The following is a 19,087-nucleotide window of genomic DNA, read 5'->3' on the forward strand; positions in this document are numbered from 1 at the left end:
GGTATGGATGGTGAGCTCAGGAACGTCATGGCAGCAGTATTTCTTTTTTTGCATTGCAGCAGCACTTTTCTCAGTAATCGGGGTGCCCATGGGATCAGGCAATGCTTGCAAGCTCAACTACAAGAGAATTTTATGCCCCAGCTTCTAGCTGGAACATATTCCTGCTTTCTATCTTTGGAGCACTTAGAATCTTAGAATCTGGGGACCATCCTGGGGATAGCAGTGAGGCCAAGAGCCAGCACCGGAGCAGCAGAAGCAGCATCACTGCCTCTGCGAACAAACTTTCCTCCCCGCATTTGCATTTCCCATCTTTATACTGCCAGTTTCCAAGTGCCAGAAGGAAGAGGAACATATGGGAATAGGGAAGGTTTGTTATAATTTACCTAGGAGCCTATCTGCCTGGATGGCCTTATGCATTCATGTTTGGAAAGAATTCTCTTGTGCCAAAATGAAACTAAACAAAACAAAAATCCCACTGTATGTGGTAATTACTTGGCATTAATGGAACATTGCAGAGTAAATGCATTTTAACTTGGTCCCACTCCAGCTGGTCTCTCTGGCTCTCTATGTCTTATATGACCACATCAACTCCTCTCTCTGCAGGTGAAATAGAGAACTTTTGGTTGTTCTAAAGACTCTAAAGCTGTAGGGGCTTAGCACAGAATCACAGAATCACAGAATCACAGAATCACCTGGGTTGGAAGGGACCTCAAGGATCATGTAGTTCCAACCCCCCTGCCTAGCAGGGCCACCAAACGTACACATTCAGATCAGGTTGCCCAGGACCAGCACACGGCTGGTAAATCAGAATAGAAGAGAGCAACTTATTTTGTGACAACATGGCCAACATTCCTCTTGAGCCCTATGTATGCTGAAAAAGAATCTGAAAGGGAAATGCAGCCCTGCAGAAGTCACTGAAATCCTGAGCCAGGGTGGTCACAGACTGCCCAGAGCTCCTCACCCCAGACAATGGAGTAAGAAGTCAGCTCCACGAGCTTGCATGCATGCAGCAGGCATTTGAAGGGACATTGTGGGAATGAAAGGGAGCCATTAAATAAGCTATGACACTGTCAGGCTCTCTGCAACATCTCTCTTTTACAGAGTATAACACAGGCTTTACAATTCCATCACAGCACAAGACGAGGATGGGGAGAAAGAAAGAGATGGAGGTCTGAAAAAGGGTCCCACGGAAATAGGCACAATCCTCAGAGGTGGTGCAGAGAAAATGAAAGGCCTGCACATTCATTAATGTGTTCCAGTCTCACACACACACACTGGCCAAGTTTCTATCTGGTCACTCCCAGTGATGCTATCCAGCCAGCTCCTTCAGCTCCCTCCATTGCCTCTCTTAGCCTGTTCTCCTGCTCTGGGAACGTCCCTAGAGTTGTACTGCAGACAATTGCATGGTTAAAAATGGAACTAAAGCAGCCAGCCTCTCCCTGTCACCCAGGGTTGGCAGAAGATTTTGGGTGTAGAGACAGATTTAAGATCTTGGATTCAAGGAAACTATGTCACTTGGCACAAGATGATGAACCAACCCATTATTTTAAAGTGATTTTTTGTGCTGAAATATTCCTATCAGTTTCTATGACAACTCATTGCAGGTCATAGATTTCTAATCCAAGAAACCTCTTAATTGGTGTAGTTGCAGGTCATTTGTACTAATCAAATTGTTGGCTACTTTGCAAATGCTTTTCTTACTGACCCCAAAATCCCAGAAGGGCCCGACCACAGAATCATTGTTCTGCAGTATGCCTCTTAAAAGTGCTTAGCAGAAGCCTGATGTGATGCAAATAATTTATCAGTGTTACTAGTATGAGAAGCAAGATTTTTAATTTTCATAATCAGAAAAAGCCCTTTGTCTTATTTTCTCTTGCTTCTGCAAATAAGATCCAAATGCATAACTGGCATCTACCTACAGAGGATCTTTGTTTTAGAGTCATGGTTGCTACACTCAAATTTAGTAATATTTCACAGAATCCTGCAGAACAAGCAAATGCAGCTAGGAAAAAGGACATGATCTCTAAACATATCAGCAATCTTGAAGAAGTGCTTGAATGCCTGAAACCTTGTCTGGTTTTAGTATGATTATTTCTAGTGATGCATTAATATATACTGCCCCTCCCTAAAAACCTTGCCTCAAAACATATGTTCCTGTATTCCAGAGACAGCACAGACTGTCAAGTCTGATCACCATGAATGCACTTGCAAAGAATGCTACCTGGTTATGCTTACACTGAGACTATGCCATTTTCGAGTTTCCAGTGGCTTATGTAAAGAAATAAACTTAGGAAAATACATATCCTCTGACTTTAGCAGAGCTGGTAACTGTTTTTGACATTGCAGCTGCTGTGCTTAATGTTATTTCTCCAGTTTTTTGTGCAAGGAAAATGTTTAAATTCCTCACTGTTTAAACTGAGTCTCAGTCCTAGATATGCAGCTCCTGGATTCAGACAAAGATTGGCAAATCTCAGCTCCCATCAAGAGAAGAAGGTACATTTCTAATTTGAAGGTCTAAAAGAAAACTTCAAAATCTAAAGACTCAAAGACCCCCAGAAGAAATACCAGAAATCAACATTATGAAATTCCACGGTTTCAAGCCCACTTTCACATTTGGAGGCTTTGGGTCATATTTTCAAAGTGTCCAGCTGTGGACACACGTCTCTGCATCCTCCTTATAAAAGAAGCAAGTCAAAGCAGGAGTCACTAGGAACGTGGTACTACCTAACAGGACAGGTTACTCATGGCACCTGGCATTCTTTGGCTTTCTCTGCTTCTTGAAGGCACCCCAGATTTCTTTGTAAAAGCGTGTTTCCTCTACTGACAGTGCTCTGCAGCTTCTGCCTGCAGTAATATATGAGAGATTTTAGCACCACTGCTGTGAAATCTCAAAGCTCTGTTTTATAAGGAGCCATTTCCCCCCCTGCACCGATTGCAAGAACACAAGGCGAAGCCAAACAAAGCTCTTTATTCATTGCCTTAACCCTCTGAGTCACACACCCCCATGCCTATGCACACACACACAGACACACTTCAGCAAGATCCTCGTGCGTACTCAAGCAGGCACAGCCCCAGGCAATAAAAGGAGAAAGGGACCTCATAATTGTCATTTATCAATATTCATAAAGAAACTGCCTTAACCCCTCCTGTGCATGCTATGAAAAAAAAAAAAAACCACAAAAAAAAACATAACACAAAATGAAACCCAACCAAAATAAAAATAAAATGAAATAATCATCTCGCTGCTCATTACCGCAGGGAATTTCCTCTCAATGTCACCACTGCCCTGTGCAGTAATTGGCATTATCTGTTATCTCTGAAGCCGTAATAAGGTTTGCCACGGGGCATTTTCTGTAATCATATTTTTATTTGTCAGCTTGTGAGATACAGAGCTTGACCAAAGCACAAACCCAACACACAAAATAAGGACGTGGCCAATCCCAGCTTTTGGTGGTGATGTCACCCCCAGCCAATGCGGCACCCGCCAGCTCGCTCTGCCTGGCTCCCACCTCCTCCCGTGCTGCAGCATTCCCTTGCTGCAAATAAGAGCCTCTTCCTGAGGAAAGCAAGGATTTGCGACCTACCCCAGTATTTGCTCCTACATTGTTTTACAGTAATTATAGGTGGTGCTGAATTAGCTGAGAGCTCTCCCACACTATGGATGCAAGATACGCAAAAGGATTACTGATTCGCAGCATCCAGCCCAGACATCTTAAAGGTACTGACGTAAGAGAGAAGGCACCCATTCTTTGGTAGCTTAGGAAAAAATTGTTAGTTACATCCAAACCTCTGTCCTAGCTAGCAAGGTCTTATGTCCAAGGGACTCCAGGTTACTCTGCCATTTCTTGCATCACTTCTGAGCACATCTGTGTGCTGCAGCACAACACAGAGCCCTCAGAACTAGCACAGAGCTGGAAGCAGGAGCAATGCTGCTGCATCACTGAGTTCATCATTCTGCTTGCTAGCTCAGGCAAAGCACCAGAGTAACACAGATACGCTGTTCGCAGGATCACATACAACACCTCTGCACAGCACCTGCTTTTCAAAAAAGGGTCCCTAGCACAGCAAGGGAAGCCCTTACAGAACTGAGAAGTACATTATCTATCCCCACAGGTAAGCACACCACCAAACTCTGTGACTGCGCCTCAGGGTGAGATACCTCAAATCTTTGCTCTTAGTTTCCACTAAATAAAATACGAGGACTGCACTGAAAGCAATGCCTCTATGTTATTATGTCGGCCCACGACATCAAGGGTGGATGTTGATGGTATGGCAGTAGAGGTTGAACCTTCCACCAAAATTTCATTACATGCTGTTGCCGTGCAACAGATGGCAGCAAAGGGGCGGTGTGACAGAATGGCATCTGATGTGGAAGTGCAGATGAGGAAAAGATGAATCACTGCATTCCACTATGCAGAAAAAAATGGCACCCAGTGACATTCATTGACACTTAAATATTTATGGAGACCAAACAGTGGATGTGAGCACAGTGAAAGTCGGACTGCATGGGCAACATTTTCCTAGCAATGGTGCCATAATAACAGCTGTGAAACAGTGGGTCACTTCTGCTGGTGCAGATTTTTATGAGCTAGTATCTGGCTCTTGCTTATTACTGACAAAAATACATAGCTAATGATGGTGATTTTGGTGAAAAATAGCATTTTGTAGCCGAAAGTCTGCTCTATCAAGTAGTGTTATTGTGCTATTTGTAACTGTCGTAGGTTCCATGGAAATAAATAAGAGGCATTACTTTCAGAGCAACCTACGTAATAATGGAAAGTTCCTACTTTTATAAAAACAACACGAAGCCATGAAAGCACGTTCAAGCTCCAAGCCTATTTTGCTTCCTTGTCTGAGCTGCTCGCTTGAAGATACCTTCTCAGACACAGGTGATTTCTCCATACCATAGCAGCAGAAGCATTTTATTGATGGCAGCACTGGGGAATCCCTTCGATTTTTTGATCCATGAATCTCGATGCATCAATACATTTTGAACAGTGAAAGCTGAATGTGGCTACATACTGCTGTAAAAGCAAGCCACAGATGCTTCTCTGTGTTTTGGGAGGTATTGGAAGAAGATCGGACAATGATATGGGTCTAGGGACACCAGGCCATCAATCCATTCTGCCAGTGAGTTAGAGGCACACACGTTTAGTCATTAACCAAAGCAGAAGCCTTCATTTTTCAACGTGGTCATAACTGGATAACCTGGCTGATGAGATGATTTGTCATTTCACTGCCCCACGACAGGACAAGGTCAGGCTTCATTGCTTAGGAAAGCACATTAACTTTTATATTCACACAGATGCACACAAATGTATTTATGCATGCTCTGATTCTCAAAAAGGGTTTATGATAACTGCTCAGAATCTCATACAGAGTCTAGTATAACACCAGCCACACAAGTCTCAGAGTGACCGGGAGGGAAGGAGAGCTTATGATTTACTAGCTAGCTTATTCAGCAGTAGATGTTAGTAGAGTGGGAGTTGGCAAGGAGACAGGGGATTTACTTCTAAACAAGACTACTGCCTACAATCCAATATGTTTAACAGAGGAAAATGGATTCCTCAAGAGAGACGTGCACTCTGCCTTGGAAATTCCACATATCCTTAAACCTGCAGAAATGCTTGTCTGTCATGTTGACAGCCTCACCACGAGCCTCGCTGAGTTTATTACTCAGACATGTCACAAGGCATCCAACAAAAGCCCAAAGGACTGATGTGAATGTTTTCATAGAAACTTCTGTCCCAGTTGTGAATCATATTTCTCTGGAATATTCATTCGAAAGAATACATAATTTCTTTTCAGTTGTACTTAAACATTATTTGAGGCTTCTTGGATCAGATTCCTAAGTGTGAAGCCACACAGTGAACAGAGCCATCTATGTATTCAACCCAGCAGTGTTTACACTGCCCAGCACGCATAGATGCCATTTATGCTGCAGGTATTTGGTATGTGAGTTCTCAGCACAAAACTGGGGTTACAGAAATCACTGTATTGTTATTGAGAAGTATCCACAGGGTGATTATGCAAACCCAGCTACTGCAATATCTAACAGCAGCCCGCAGCCTCCTGCAGAGGGGAGATCTGTGGCTTCAAAGAAGTAACTGCACAGACACAATGTAAATGTCTCCCCCAGCCAATCTTACTGCAAGGAGCTGCATTTCTGAGAAAAAAGCAGGTCAGCAGCTGCACAGAAACCATGCGCTCAGACTCACCATAACAACTGATTTCAGTAAAATTTACATTAGCTAAACTTGCTGAAGATTAAGTGGAAACTGGTCCAATTTAAAACATCACCCAAACGAGCAGGTTAAACCACACTTTATGGTAAAATCATCTGATGGAGTTTGTAAATATAAATTCCAGACACATCAAGCAAATTCTTCCCTACTGGAAAGGAAATTAAAGGCAACAATGACTCAAATGCCCAGAAGGGACTTGGGCAAAGTTGCCAAAAGCCAGCAGGTTTCCAAAAACTGAAGGAAGCCATAAAATGACTTGGCTGCATTGGTATCTGTCCCAAGTTTCTTTAGGGACTCATTCTGAAATAGTGTTTGTAATTCTGAGTTATTAGAAAGTGCCCCAAAGAACGATGGAAATTAAAAAGCTTTTCCATGGTGGTTTTGGTTTTCCTGATTAAACCACACCCTATGAATGAATTCTCTTCCAAAGATAATGCTCTCCATGAAAAGTCTGTTTGTGACTGGTATGCATTCTCACTGACAGCCAAGAATTTAAAAATATGCCAGCACTTTACACAATGCCTTTCCAGCTTTACAACATTGGTTATTTAACAGTGTCAGGAAGTAAGATGCTTGTAGTATGTGCGTTTATGTAACAGGCAATTCCTGTTGGAAATGACTGTGCTCACCATATTGAATGACTATGGCAGAAGTCTAAAGCAGAGATGATTTGTCGGAAGAACTTCCTGGCTTCTTTTGGTGTCAATCTTCCCTTTTTTACAAGATAGTCGAAGAGCTCCCCACCTGACACGTGTTCTAGCACCAAGTACCTAGAAACAAAAACACCAACAAAGTCAGGATTTGTAAGCACACTATCATACCAGACTCTCACACACAGCAGTGTAAAAACATTTTTACATTTGGTCAAGCAGAACACTTCTGGAAACAAATGAGGAGAATCAGAATTTTAAAAGAAAAAATACTTAAATTTTTTAACAGGGTTCTTCTGCAAATTTCACACAAGCCAATGACTTGAAACAAGTCAGTATTTCACTGATTTATTGCATTCGGTGTTCACCAGTCCAGTGAGTGAGAATCTAAAAGCCAGAAATGCCTCCAAAGGACAAGAAGGGGAAGAAGAGAAGAATCGGGTATAAGCTTTCACGGCAGCTCTTAAAGCTACTGTGGAAGGCTCATGTCTTTTAACCAAGCTGACAGATCCTTTATAAAATAGCTTTGGCAAAACTGTCCTCATGTACTGCTCTGCATTAGACACTCAGGACCCAGACAGATGTCAACAAACTAAAGGGAGTTCAGAAAAAGGTGAATAGTTTAAATTACGAGAGAAGATCAAAAGAACCACATGTGTGCAGCCTAAACAAAGGCTTCAGCTCTTGCTGCTCAACAGCAGTGATTTGCTGGAGCAGCTGTTCCCCCAGCTCACATGTGAAGAATGTGACACTGAGCGAATAAATGCGGCACAGTGGGAACCTAGGAGTGAGGGAGGAGAGCCCAGCCCTCATACAGCACTCCTGGCAATCAAAGAGAGAAAAGTGAAATCTTCTGGAAGGAAAGGACCTGCCATGGATGGACCATCTTGTTGCTGTAAGTGGATGTGATGAAAGACAGCAAAATAGAAGAAAACTAAGCACAAATCTCTGTAAATGCTGCCTAACAGAGCCTAATAATTTCCTTAAGGAAGTAGTACAACACCATCAACTGAACTCTCACTTTACAGTCAGCCAGCTTTACTACCAGTATTAATCCAACTTTTCAAATTTGAGAGGACAGTGAAAAACATTAATCTTGGGTACTTCCTTTTCTGTACTTTGAGCAATGTAATCTCAGGGAAAATCTCTGAAACGGAAAGAGGAGAAAAGTTTTATAAAATTGGGAGCTTGATAATTCCTGTTTTCAAAGTTCGCCAACGGATGGAATAGTTGATGGAGTGTATGGAAAATAAAGTAGTAAAAATAGTAAAGTGGCTTAATAATAACAGCACTAGCATTCAAGTTGCAGAAGTGGGACCTGAGCTCTTGTTTCATCTGCAGCTACTGTGCATCAGCCACGTGTTGTATCCTAGCCAGCAAAAACAGAAAGTGCTTCCCTTCCAGAAATGCAGCACAGAATGCAGCAAGGGACGGACATTAACACTGCCTTGATAGCTATCTAAGTAGGATGAGAGCATAAAAAGGCAGACAACAAGATGAATTTCTAAACTTTAGGGAATTGTATCTATAGTTTCTGCATTTTTAACCAAATAAAAAACAAGTTACGAAAATATGGCAATACTGACAATTTTTCATTTAAGCGAGCAACAAGAAGAATCTTGACTCAAAAAACACCTTTGAAACAGCTAGGTTACCTACACTCCTGGAGGAGATGGGTACTCACCAGACTGATAACAGGGAGATAACCATTTATCTGCCTTACTCTTTTCCAGCAAGACACTGAAACAGTCAGAAGAAAGCTGATGTGCAGCAGCCGTGGGCACTGTGGCATTTACATTTTCCAGTTCCAGCCCTGACTTCCCAAATCCTGGCTAACAGACACTCCAACAAGGTTTGCTACATAACTCATTCTTCCTCTCACACTAGAGACAGATTTGGCTGAATATCCCATGCAGCAGACCCAAATGTGCCAGGGAATCAGTCCTAAAATTCTCCTTCACATCTCCTTCTCTAACTGTGCCCAGCAGAAGCTTGATACAGCAGTGCATCTTGCCCCCAAAATTCAAACTGATAGCTTTTTTTTTTTCCTGCAAGGGATTTCATGAGGATGGTTGTGGTTACAGGCATACAGAAAAGCCTCTACACTTGTTTCAAATGCACAGTTTTGGAAAATTACAGACCCAGCATTTCTGTCACCCACAGCAGGAACTGCAAAGCAATTTATTTTCATCAGCATCATCTTATTAAAAACACTCAACAAAAATGCACTGACATGTTGTACGGAAAATAAAACAAATTGAAAGACAGGGAGCATTTACAAGGTTATTCATTTCTGCTTGCCACCCAGAAGCACCAGATATAATAATGGAAGTGAACAGGGGAGAGCGTCTGAAAAAGATTTGTGCCTCTGACAAGTCAAGGGACATAGAGAAGCACAGCAACGATGTATTCTGATCTGACAAAGCCCTAACGTGACAGGAGTGAGAAGGACGACAAACACATTCCCCAGTGGTCAAGTGCAAGAAATAAATGCTGCAGGGATGGTTCCACAAGCACCATGTGGTTATGCTGCATGGAGCACTTCTGAGCTCAAATTTGCAGCTGGTCACCCGTCAACCCTATTCCCTACACTATGATGGGTTTTTTTTAGGATAGCCCCTAACTAGGAGATTTTCGATTAAACAAGGGCATCATTCTGCACCTGCCTCCATCTCTGTGCAAGCCAATGTGGCACCGGCACATTACATGGCACAGGAGCAGTACACGTGATTTCCAAATAGGCCAAAGAAAGGAGTTTAAGCACTTTCAAGTGTTGTGCCAGTTCTACCATCATACAGCTACACAATCCCCACTAAATGCTATGTATATAGATCTGTATCTGTATCTTTACATGTGTAACATACTCACCATAAAAGAACATACACATTCTGAAAGGCTTTCAAGAAGTGTTCTTCAAACATAAACAGCTAATGAAAGAAAGAACATTATGCCTATGTAAGACTGATGGCACTGGTCGTCCTACTGTAAAAATGTAAAAAGAAAACCCTGCTCTGTGGCAGCCATTGCAAAGAAGGCTCAGTGAAAGTTAAGGCTGGTGGCACACACCCCTCCTGCTGGATAATACTGAGAGGAGCATAGCAGGACAAAAGACACAAGGTAAGATCACACAGCTCTCACCTCTTGGATGCTCTGGCCACACATCAGCTTTGCTAATCCTTGCATTACACATGGGACAAGCTTGAGATTAGAAATCTCCTAAGGAAAGCAACTTGCCCAGGGTAACAAAGCCACCGAATATCAGAGCTGGGCTCAGTCCCTGTGGTCTTTTGCCCCTTCTGCATCATACTGTCCCCACCAATTTCTCTGCTTGCTAGGACATGGAAAAGCAAGAAACCAAAAGCCTTCTGCTACTTGATATGAAGCCAAGTGCACATGGTGTTAAAAAATAAATTACTGATTAAGGATTTTCTTTCTAAGATAGATTCATTAAGAGCTTGTAAAAGTTTTCTCAGGTCACAGCTTGCTTTCGTAAAGACAAGGTCCGAGTCTTGTATGATATTCCTGCACACTCCTAGTACAAGTCAAGACATTAAAAAAATCTATGATGAAGATTCAAAGCTTCAAGGAGACAAGACTTCAGACTTTCAAGGCAAAGGAGCTCAGTGCTTAATGCAAGAACTATTTCATCTGTTGGAGAGGGGCAGAAAGATTGGGTGCAGCAACATTGACTATTCCCTTTGTCATTTTTTCCATCCATCTCTTAGCATCACCACCTTCCCAGTAAAAGCTAGCAAGTTCCTAAACCCAAATGATCTAGTACATATCATATGAGAAACATACATGCAGCTTAGAAAAGGAATAACCTTGACTCCTTCCTTGCTTCTTGTTTCACTGCAATGAGCCTACACTCCTTTGTTTCTTTGTTTCACTTTATTTACTCTTTATTTACTCTTCTACCCAAACAATAAACAAATAATAACAGAAACCAAACAGTATAGGAAAGGAGGGATGATTTCTGTACGTGAAAGAGATGGAGTAAGCCAAGATGAATATGCAGAAAGCGGCCTTAAATCACCCTCGTGCCCCTCGGATTGTGACTATATTAGGAACCAGCAGACTCCCCATGGTTGGCTACAGCTTGTTCAGTAGCTTGGGGTGGAAGCTTAACAAAAAAGCACTACACCTCTCCTCCTCATTACCCCAAATTGCCTGTATGCTGCAGATGACGAGATATGACAGCACACAGCCCATCAGTGACACATCATTCATGCACCTGACACACGGTCTTTCAAGTCATTTTAGTCTTTTCCAAATCCGGTGTGTCAGTAGGACTCCTATAAACACAGCAGATGGTCCATTTTTCCCTGGGAACTGTCAGTAAATACTCAATGATCAACAACAAATTTAAAAGTAATTCAACAAAACAAACATAATCCATCATATTTTTGTTACATCCAACTATGCTACCAACCTGTCAGGGCTGTGAGGATTTGTGATGCCATTACCAGTAGTTAAAAGATCAAAAACTGTGGCTTTTGTTCTAAAACACACATTAAAAAGTTGCAACATTTTGGCTTTCAGCTAAAAAAGTGAGTACAATTTTCTTCTTTTTTTGCCTTAATAAACTAAGATGTTGATTTTTATCTCTAATGTCTTCTGTTGTCCTAGTACCAGCTCAGACACAACAAGGCTAAAACAGATTTCTGCCTCATCACTCTGTCCCACTTCTTCCTTTATCCCTAGAGGAAACACTGCTTATTTGATTATGATTCAGGCTTACAGTGTGGGTGCTAATTTTGACTCAGGCCTTCTTCAAGTTCCTGCAACTTGGTTATATTAATATCTTATAGAAGTTTTCTTTATTAGAGATCTAAGATAATGATTTTCCTATTGCAGATTCAAACAAGAATTGATGAGAAAGTAATGCCTTCTATTTTATGATGTCGGCCACAACATCAGAGGCAAATGTTGGTGGTATGATGTTACAAGTTAAACCTTCCTGCCAATATTCTGTTACTTTCTGTTGCCATACAACAGATGGCAGCAGAAGGGCAGTCAGGCAAAAGAACATCAAGTCCAATCATCAATCTGACGTATCAAGTCCCATCATTAAACCCTTAGTGAAACTTGTTCCTTAGTGCCTTGTCCACACCTCTCTAAAGTACCTCCAGGTTTGGGAATGCCACCATGTCCATGCAAAGGCCATCTCAATGCTTGACCACCCTCTCCAGGAAGAAATTCTTCCTAATATTCAATCTAAACTTCCTCTGGCACAATTTGAGATCATTAATAGCTAAAAATTCTTGTCAATTTTAGCTGGACAAGTTGTATCTCTATTAATTTATCAACACCTCTTTTATGTAGATATATTCTTGCCTCACTGTTAATAGGTGTCAGATAAAAATAGGTGTCAGATAATCACTGCATTACCACGTACGTAGCTTTCCATTTTGACCACTCCTTCCATGCCTTCACTATCTCCTTTCTTATACTCTATCTAACCCAAGCTAGCTGCCTTCACTTCTAAGTCCCTCCTGCCCTCTCCCTGTCATCAGTCTAGGTTCTCTTCCTCAGTTTTTTGAGGTTGACCTTTGCCTCTGACCAACTTCCACAGTCAGATCCACCATCCATCTGTTACTTTTCCAGGCAAACAATTCTGTGCTTTTACAGCACTCTCTACACTCGGAAGGACATTGCTGTCATTAACCACAGAACTATGTCTTCAGCCTTTCCCTGAAGACAGCTCTTTGCCATGATGCTTGACAACAGCTTGGGCTTCCCCATCATAAGGCTTCCAGCAGCTGTTTTGTGTTCGGGTTTACAAGCTGACTGGTGCAGAGACTCTTTTTGTCCCCTTGCTGTCTATTCCCAGCACGGTAAGGTCTTTTTCATGGTCAGACTGTTTTTGTTGCTATCCTGCTATCACACTACAAACGAAGACATCACTGAAAACAGCCACAGAAATAGTTTTGGTGACAATTCCTCTCTCCCATCTGGTGAGCTCTCTGTGTTTTATTTAAGGGTGTCTTCCCCATGCTCTGGGGAGCTTTGAGGACTAGCTCATAGACCTCCTGCTGAAGCAAAATGCTATCTCTAAAGCAGGACTTTAAAAAATAAACAGGCTGGCTCTGAGCAAAACTTGATGAAACCATGTCAGAGAAAGACTATCTGGCACAGAATACACCATGACCATGCATTAACAGATATCTGTGGCAGAATAAATAAGAACAAACAACCTGATTTGTGGAAGCTAGCTGTTAACCAGTAGCAAGAATGGTGTGAAATACTAAAATTCCTGCCAGATGGGATAGCCCACAGCAGCCCATCACTATGCATCCCTGTGTGGCAATGCAGATCCTGTTTTCTTAGCATTAGATATGAAGAAAATTTATGACACATTCACAGCTAGACAAATTAGAACCTCTGGGGCAACACAAACATTTATTACTATAAAAGCATTAAATGGATAGAGCTCTTTCAGTGAAAGCTCATATGTAAACACAAGGTATTTCAGGTAAGTGCTACAAATGCCAAAAATGAAAGTCTTGTGCTCTAGGAAAGGTAGTCAATTCAGACACCTTATTTTGATGCAATAGATGTTTGCTGGTTTAGAAGTGCATGTATTAGCTGCCTGTTAGGGAAGCAGTTAATAATTATTTTTTATTAAATGGTACAATATTAATACATATAATGTACAACCTCAGTTAAAAGTACTTATGTCTTCTGAATTTAGACACCACTGGTTAATGTTCTAGGGCTTTTACTAAGCCAAAAGTTACTCTGGGTATTTATGTAACACTGGCTAGTTTTTAAGATGCATGATGTCAGACGTGCACTACAGCAAGATGCACAACCCAAATGCAGTTATACAAGACAAGATACACACTAAGATAACGAAAATCAGCAGAATCCCTGCTGATTCATTTTTGCTCAAGAGTTTACTGTTTTGTGATGTAGTGCCTATGGGTAAGAAACTTCATGAAATAACCACATCTGACGAGATGCTCAACTACTCTTTTAATATCATTTTATAGTTGATTATTATATGAAAATGATGAAAATAATACATAGATCAGGGAATGAGGCATGGATTAAGACAATTTGGAGTTGATACAGATATCTAAGCAATTACTGAGGCTAGTGACATAAGTCAGCTAGGAATCTCCCTTATAAAAACAGATACATCTTTAGTTTTTGTCTGTCCTCATATATATTGGTGTTCATACACGTAAAAACCTCTTCAGCTATTTCACAAAATCCAGTCCCAAAATCATACACAAACCAAAGGGGCTGCATACAGATGACATACACTAGGCATCATCACCCAACCCGATGAAGTCTGAATCACCTCACCATAGCCCCAAATCCCCTGGAGATGATTCATGAGAAAATACCTACAGCTTTCTGCTAGAGCTAGAAAACTCATCACATTTCAAAGCTGTGGTGAATCAGCAAGTGATCTGTCCAGAAAGAAACTGCCAAAGAAAAGTCTTAAGAAAAATTAAAAAAACAAGCCCTGGCAACTCCTCTCCCATCCAACCACTCTGCAAAACGTCCTCACGGGTGTGTAGATACGTAACAACATATGTAGAGCAGGGAAAGAGTTAAAAGCTGCCCAGCTCTGACTGACATGTTGTAATTCTTTGACAGCTTTTTCACTGCACTGTTGTCTATTGATTAAATAATCTCTATCAGATATTAAGTCCCTTGTTATTGGCGCAGCCTATAAATTATTCAGAAGTTATATAAATTCTTATGGCGGGCATGAATTTTTAAACCCTAATTTGGAACTGGGCCAGGAACTCTTTATTTTTACTTGTATTTTTTCCTCATCTGTAAGAAAACATGCATAAAATAGAATTTTTTTTTCCAAAAAAGCAAGTTTAACTACAATCTGCTTGTTTGAGTGGAGATTCTATCTGACTGATAATTAAGTTTGGACATGAAGAGATTGAGGCTCTCTGAAGCAGGGAAGAGAGGCAGGAAGAGTTAATGCCGTTTGTTGCATGGTATTTATGGGGGATGAAAGGTGTCTGAGCACTGCTGTGGTGGTGTGTAGCCACACGTGCCAAAGCACTGCAGCATCTCCTGGTGGGGCACAAGAGATGGCAGAGAGCCGCCAGAGAGCTGCTCCTCACAGCTTGGGCGGAGCTGAGGCAGCACTCACCACCTCACTGCTGCAGGTCTGCCAGCGGCCATACACTCCAGGGTTTTACTTCTGAGAGCTAAATGGCCTTTCTTTTAATGCCCAAAGCTCAGATACACACAAAGTTACCTGCTGAGGCCTGACAGAGAATTTTGGCAACTCAGTATGGATGTGGAGTTGCATCTCCTTTCCACCTTCACTCACGTCACAGAATTGCAGCACTCTGGGCCTGTTTCCTCCTGAGCTACACAAACACACACTGTCAGGCAACGAGGAGAAAACACAGTCAGGTTTTCATGCAGATCTTGCTAAGGCCACACAGTGCAAGCTGTAGCATTAACCACCAACCCTACTGCTGTGCAGGCCCAGCTCCCTGCCCGGCTGGCATCGCCCTGCAGGCTGAAGCACCACCTCCACCTCTGCTCCCCTTGGCCCCTCCTCATCGCCAGGCCCACTGCGATGCACAGCCCCACACAAGCTGGCTCTGCTCCTAACACTGCCTGCTGTGCCCTCAGCCGTGTGTGCTTGGAGTTTGAGACAGGATTAAAGCTCTTCAGCAGCAGAAAAGAGACCAAAGTAGCTGGTTATGAATATTTCTCTTATTTATCATCACAGCCTAGATTAAACACCATTTTGTCTTCCAATCATGTTTTGTTTTCCTTCCCTGTAATCACAGCATCCAATACCCCACACCCAGGTTACCAAGAAGTGTGCCTACTGAGAAATTGATTTTCAGGGCTGAGTCCTTGGAACCACCCCAATGTCCTGAGCCTTCATTCTGCCTTTTTCAGTTCTCCCCATGGGTAGGTTGAATGCCAAAGTTCTGTGCTGCTGATAACAAAAGAAGAAGCAGAACCTTTTTCTTCTGTTTCTCGCATCCTCACAATTAATTTTCAAGAAAAAAGGAACAGAATTGCAGGAAAACCTTGCAGAAAAGGACCAGCAGCATGAATGCCTCTGCAGACACCACCGGAGCTGTTAGTCTTTGACTCCTGCTGGCAGTCAGTCTTGTCTAAGCCAGGAATGTGAGCTGTGCACAGGGAGGAGGACATTTTAATTTTGTTATCTGGCTCGCTGGGAAGCACCTTCACCTCTGAAATCAGGAGGTGGCATGTTGTGTACATTGCAATGAGGCTTGGGCACCTGCCCAGAGCTAGCACTGTGCTGCTGAATGATGAAGGGGAACTGTTGTGCTTGGAAAAAGAGCTGATGAATGCACAGTGCATTTCAGAGTACAGGAGACGATGCCAATATTCTGATGTCGACTCTCAAAGCACTCTCTCTGCTTAAAATGCTGAATAAGTTGGACACCAGAGAGATTAAAATAAACGTTCCCAGAAAATTAAAAAAGTGTAAAGATATACAAATGCATGGACATAAATAAATGGATATATAAACATCTGTATGTACCTGTAAATAGAAATGTACAGGTATATATACTGCCATATTGATAGAAAGGATTGAGAAATGCAAGTACAAAAAAGAAAAGAGCACAGAGCGGTGCATCGTTATTCTGTCTTATTCCCACTCTCTGCCAAAACTCCTGTAATTCAAACTAAACAGATAATGAAATGAGATCAAACAGATAATGCCAGTCCTGACAGTACTTCTGCAGAGTTCACTATAATACTTTGACACATCTGCTTTAGAAAGGGAAGGTCCTTCTCCTCTGGACTGCATGATGGCACTTACACTGCCATGCCAACAGCTCCTTCAACAGCAGGACAATTTCTTTTATAAGACCAAAAGAAAAGTTGGGTTTACTGTATAAGATACAGTAAATGTACGTATCTAAAAATAAAACATAGGATTGCTTCCTAGAAAAAACCTGAGCCACTCATGAAGGATAGGTCTTTGCATGTTAGTAAGAACCTCTGGCTCATTCACCTTGGTAGTTCTGTTAATATTGTATGAACTCTTTTTTTCTCCACTAAACATAACACCATTTGGGCTAATTCAGGATAGACCTTTTTTATATACATAGCACAGTAAGAAAGAGGACTATCACCCAACTTCATGTGCAATGCAGAAACCATATGATGTTTCCACTACAGCACACATTAATGAATATGTCTAAACCTCAATTTTGTTGTCACTTTGCTTATTCCCTTAGTTTATTCACATTTCTATATGACCATCTCAGTTTGATTAGTCATAATTATTGGTGCACACTCAAATTCTGGTGGCTCATTTGATCATTCCCCATTAGAAATCAGCAAAGAATTTCTTAAAGAACTCTGGGCTAACCCGATACCAGGCTGCTTTACCTCACTCTCTGTCTTTCAGAGGGTGATCCCCCTGACCATACTTCCAGGCTGTTAACATTATCTGTTGGGAGAGAGGGAGGTACTGATTGCCTATAGCTATTTTTAAATTATCTGCTACCGTGGGGACCCAATCTTGCTTGAAGACTGTCAGAGTGATCTCACAACAAATATAAGGATAGTCCAACCACGTGCAATAATGCTATTTTAGCCAACATAATGTATATCTGGGATGGTGTATTGGTACACATACAGAGAGCTGCTGTGGAGTGCCATTTTCCCCTGTGTATGTAGAACTCTAGTCCATAGCCTTATGGTTAGGTATGACAACTCAAAATGAAGAATACAGAGTTCAAAGTCTTAGGGCTCATCACCATCTCCATCTCCCCAACCATCTTGATTTAAAAAAAACCAAAACAACGAAAAACAAATGGAAAAATACTACTAGGTTAATACAGACATGCTAATGAAGCTTTGTTATTATTTTTTAAAACTCATTTATAGTGTTAAACTGTAAAAGTGTTAAGCTATGGAAAAGGAACCTGATTCATGGATGCATTAGGAATCTACTCAACTAAAGCCCCTTTTCACAAATTAAATCATAAACCAAGAGTCAAACATGATTTGTGAAATTAACATTTATCGAGGAAACACTCCTTGGTGATGCATCGTGATTAGTCTTTGGCATCTGAAATATCACCCATAATTCACAAGCTTCTCTGAAACGATGCCACTATCGTTACTGTTGAAACGGCAGGCATGATGGAAAGGCGCTGCCACAATCAGAGAGCGATCCCTCTTTTGGTGCTGCTGAGAACCAGAGGTCACTGTGTCGTATTTGGGAATGTTCATGCATCCTCACTTCTCATCCCACACACATCTCAGCCTAACACAGGCACTCTTTTCCACTTCTTAGATTTATCCAAGGCTATGGCTGTTTCTAATTTTAAACAGGGAGGCTTGGCAGCAGCGCTGCATTATGCCCTTTCTTTAAAATAGTGACTAATAAAAAATGAATTACAATTAGGAGTCACTGGCAGTTTCACAGAATCAGTGTCTTTCAGCAGAGGGATTCAGTGCTTTTGTGGGTAGAGGCAGACAGCTCAGTCTTACAGAACCAGGAGCTATGGCACAAAGATGACTTTGTGTGACTGACAAAGCCTGCTTTGGGGCCCAACATATCTAGAAGCCAGGAACTCCAGATACAGGTTAAAGGTATGGGATGCTTCCCTTTACAAGGTGATTTTTATCAGGACGATAGCATATCTACCGAGAAATACAGCCATTTTTGGAAGTCTTCCTGTAAGACTATTCCCACTGTTCTGAGCACTAGATATTCGTTGGCTTGGAGCAAAATATGCCCCAAGCCTTTTGGGAGGGCTGAAGGATTACTTAGCTCAGCTATTGCCTTTGCAGGTGTTCAGAGTAAGTAGAAAGCTTCAGTACCTTTATAATCCATCTCTTCACCTCAAGTTGTTGTCCCTCATGTATTCCTACCTTGTTTTCGCCACAATTCCTACCTTGTTTTCACCAAGTATACATTTACCTGGAAAACATAAGCTGCAAGCTGGGTTTATGCTAGTGTCCATGTGTTTGTGTGCATGTACATCCAAATTATGGAACACCGAAGTAAACAAGAATATACCTTCTCTCTTACCTAAAAGAAAGCCAATGGCCTGATTTTAGCTTCTCTTAAACCAGAACAAAGTGGTAGGTACTCTTACAAATGGTACCAATCCTTCCTTTTCAGGACTAAAGGAGAACATCCTGCCTGTAAGCCTCATGTGTACTAACTGTGTCCTGCACACTGAGCGGACTGCA

The 19,087-nt window shown here is 41.8% G+C and overlaps 1 protein-coding gene across 1 annotated transcript in view; it reads right to left on the reverse strand.

Moving 5' to 3' along the window:
* BRSK2 (BR serine/threonine kinase 2) overlaps nt 1-19,087 on the reverse strand; it is a 297,047-nt gene that overhangs the window by 82,632 nt on the left and 195,328 nt on the right. The window contains exon 5 of the mRNA XM_052696777.1: nt 6,875-7,015. Within this exon, the coding sequence (XP_052552737.1) occupies nt 6,875-7,015 (141 nt within the window). The remainder of the gene's footprint in view (nt 1-6,874; nt 7,016-19,087) is intronic.

This window comes from Tympanuchus pallidicinctus, unplaced genomic scaffold (assembly GCF_026119805.1).
Source record: "Tympanuchus pallidicinctus isolate F22 unplaced genomic scaffold, pur_lepc_1.0 scaffold3, whole genome shotgun sequence".
NCBI lineage: Eukaryota > Metazoa > Chordata > Aves > Galliformes > Phasianidae > Tympanuchus > Tympanuchus pallidicinctus.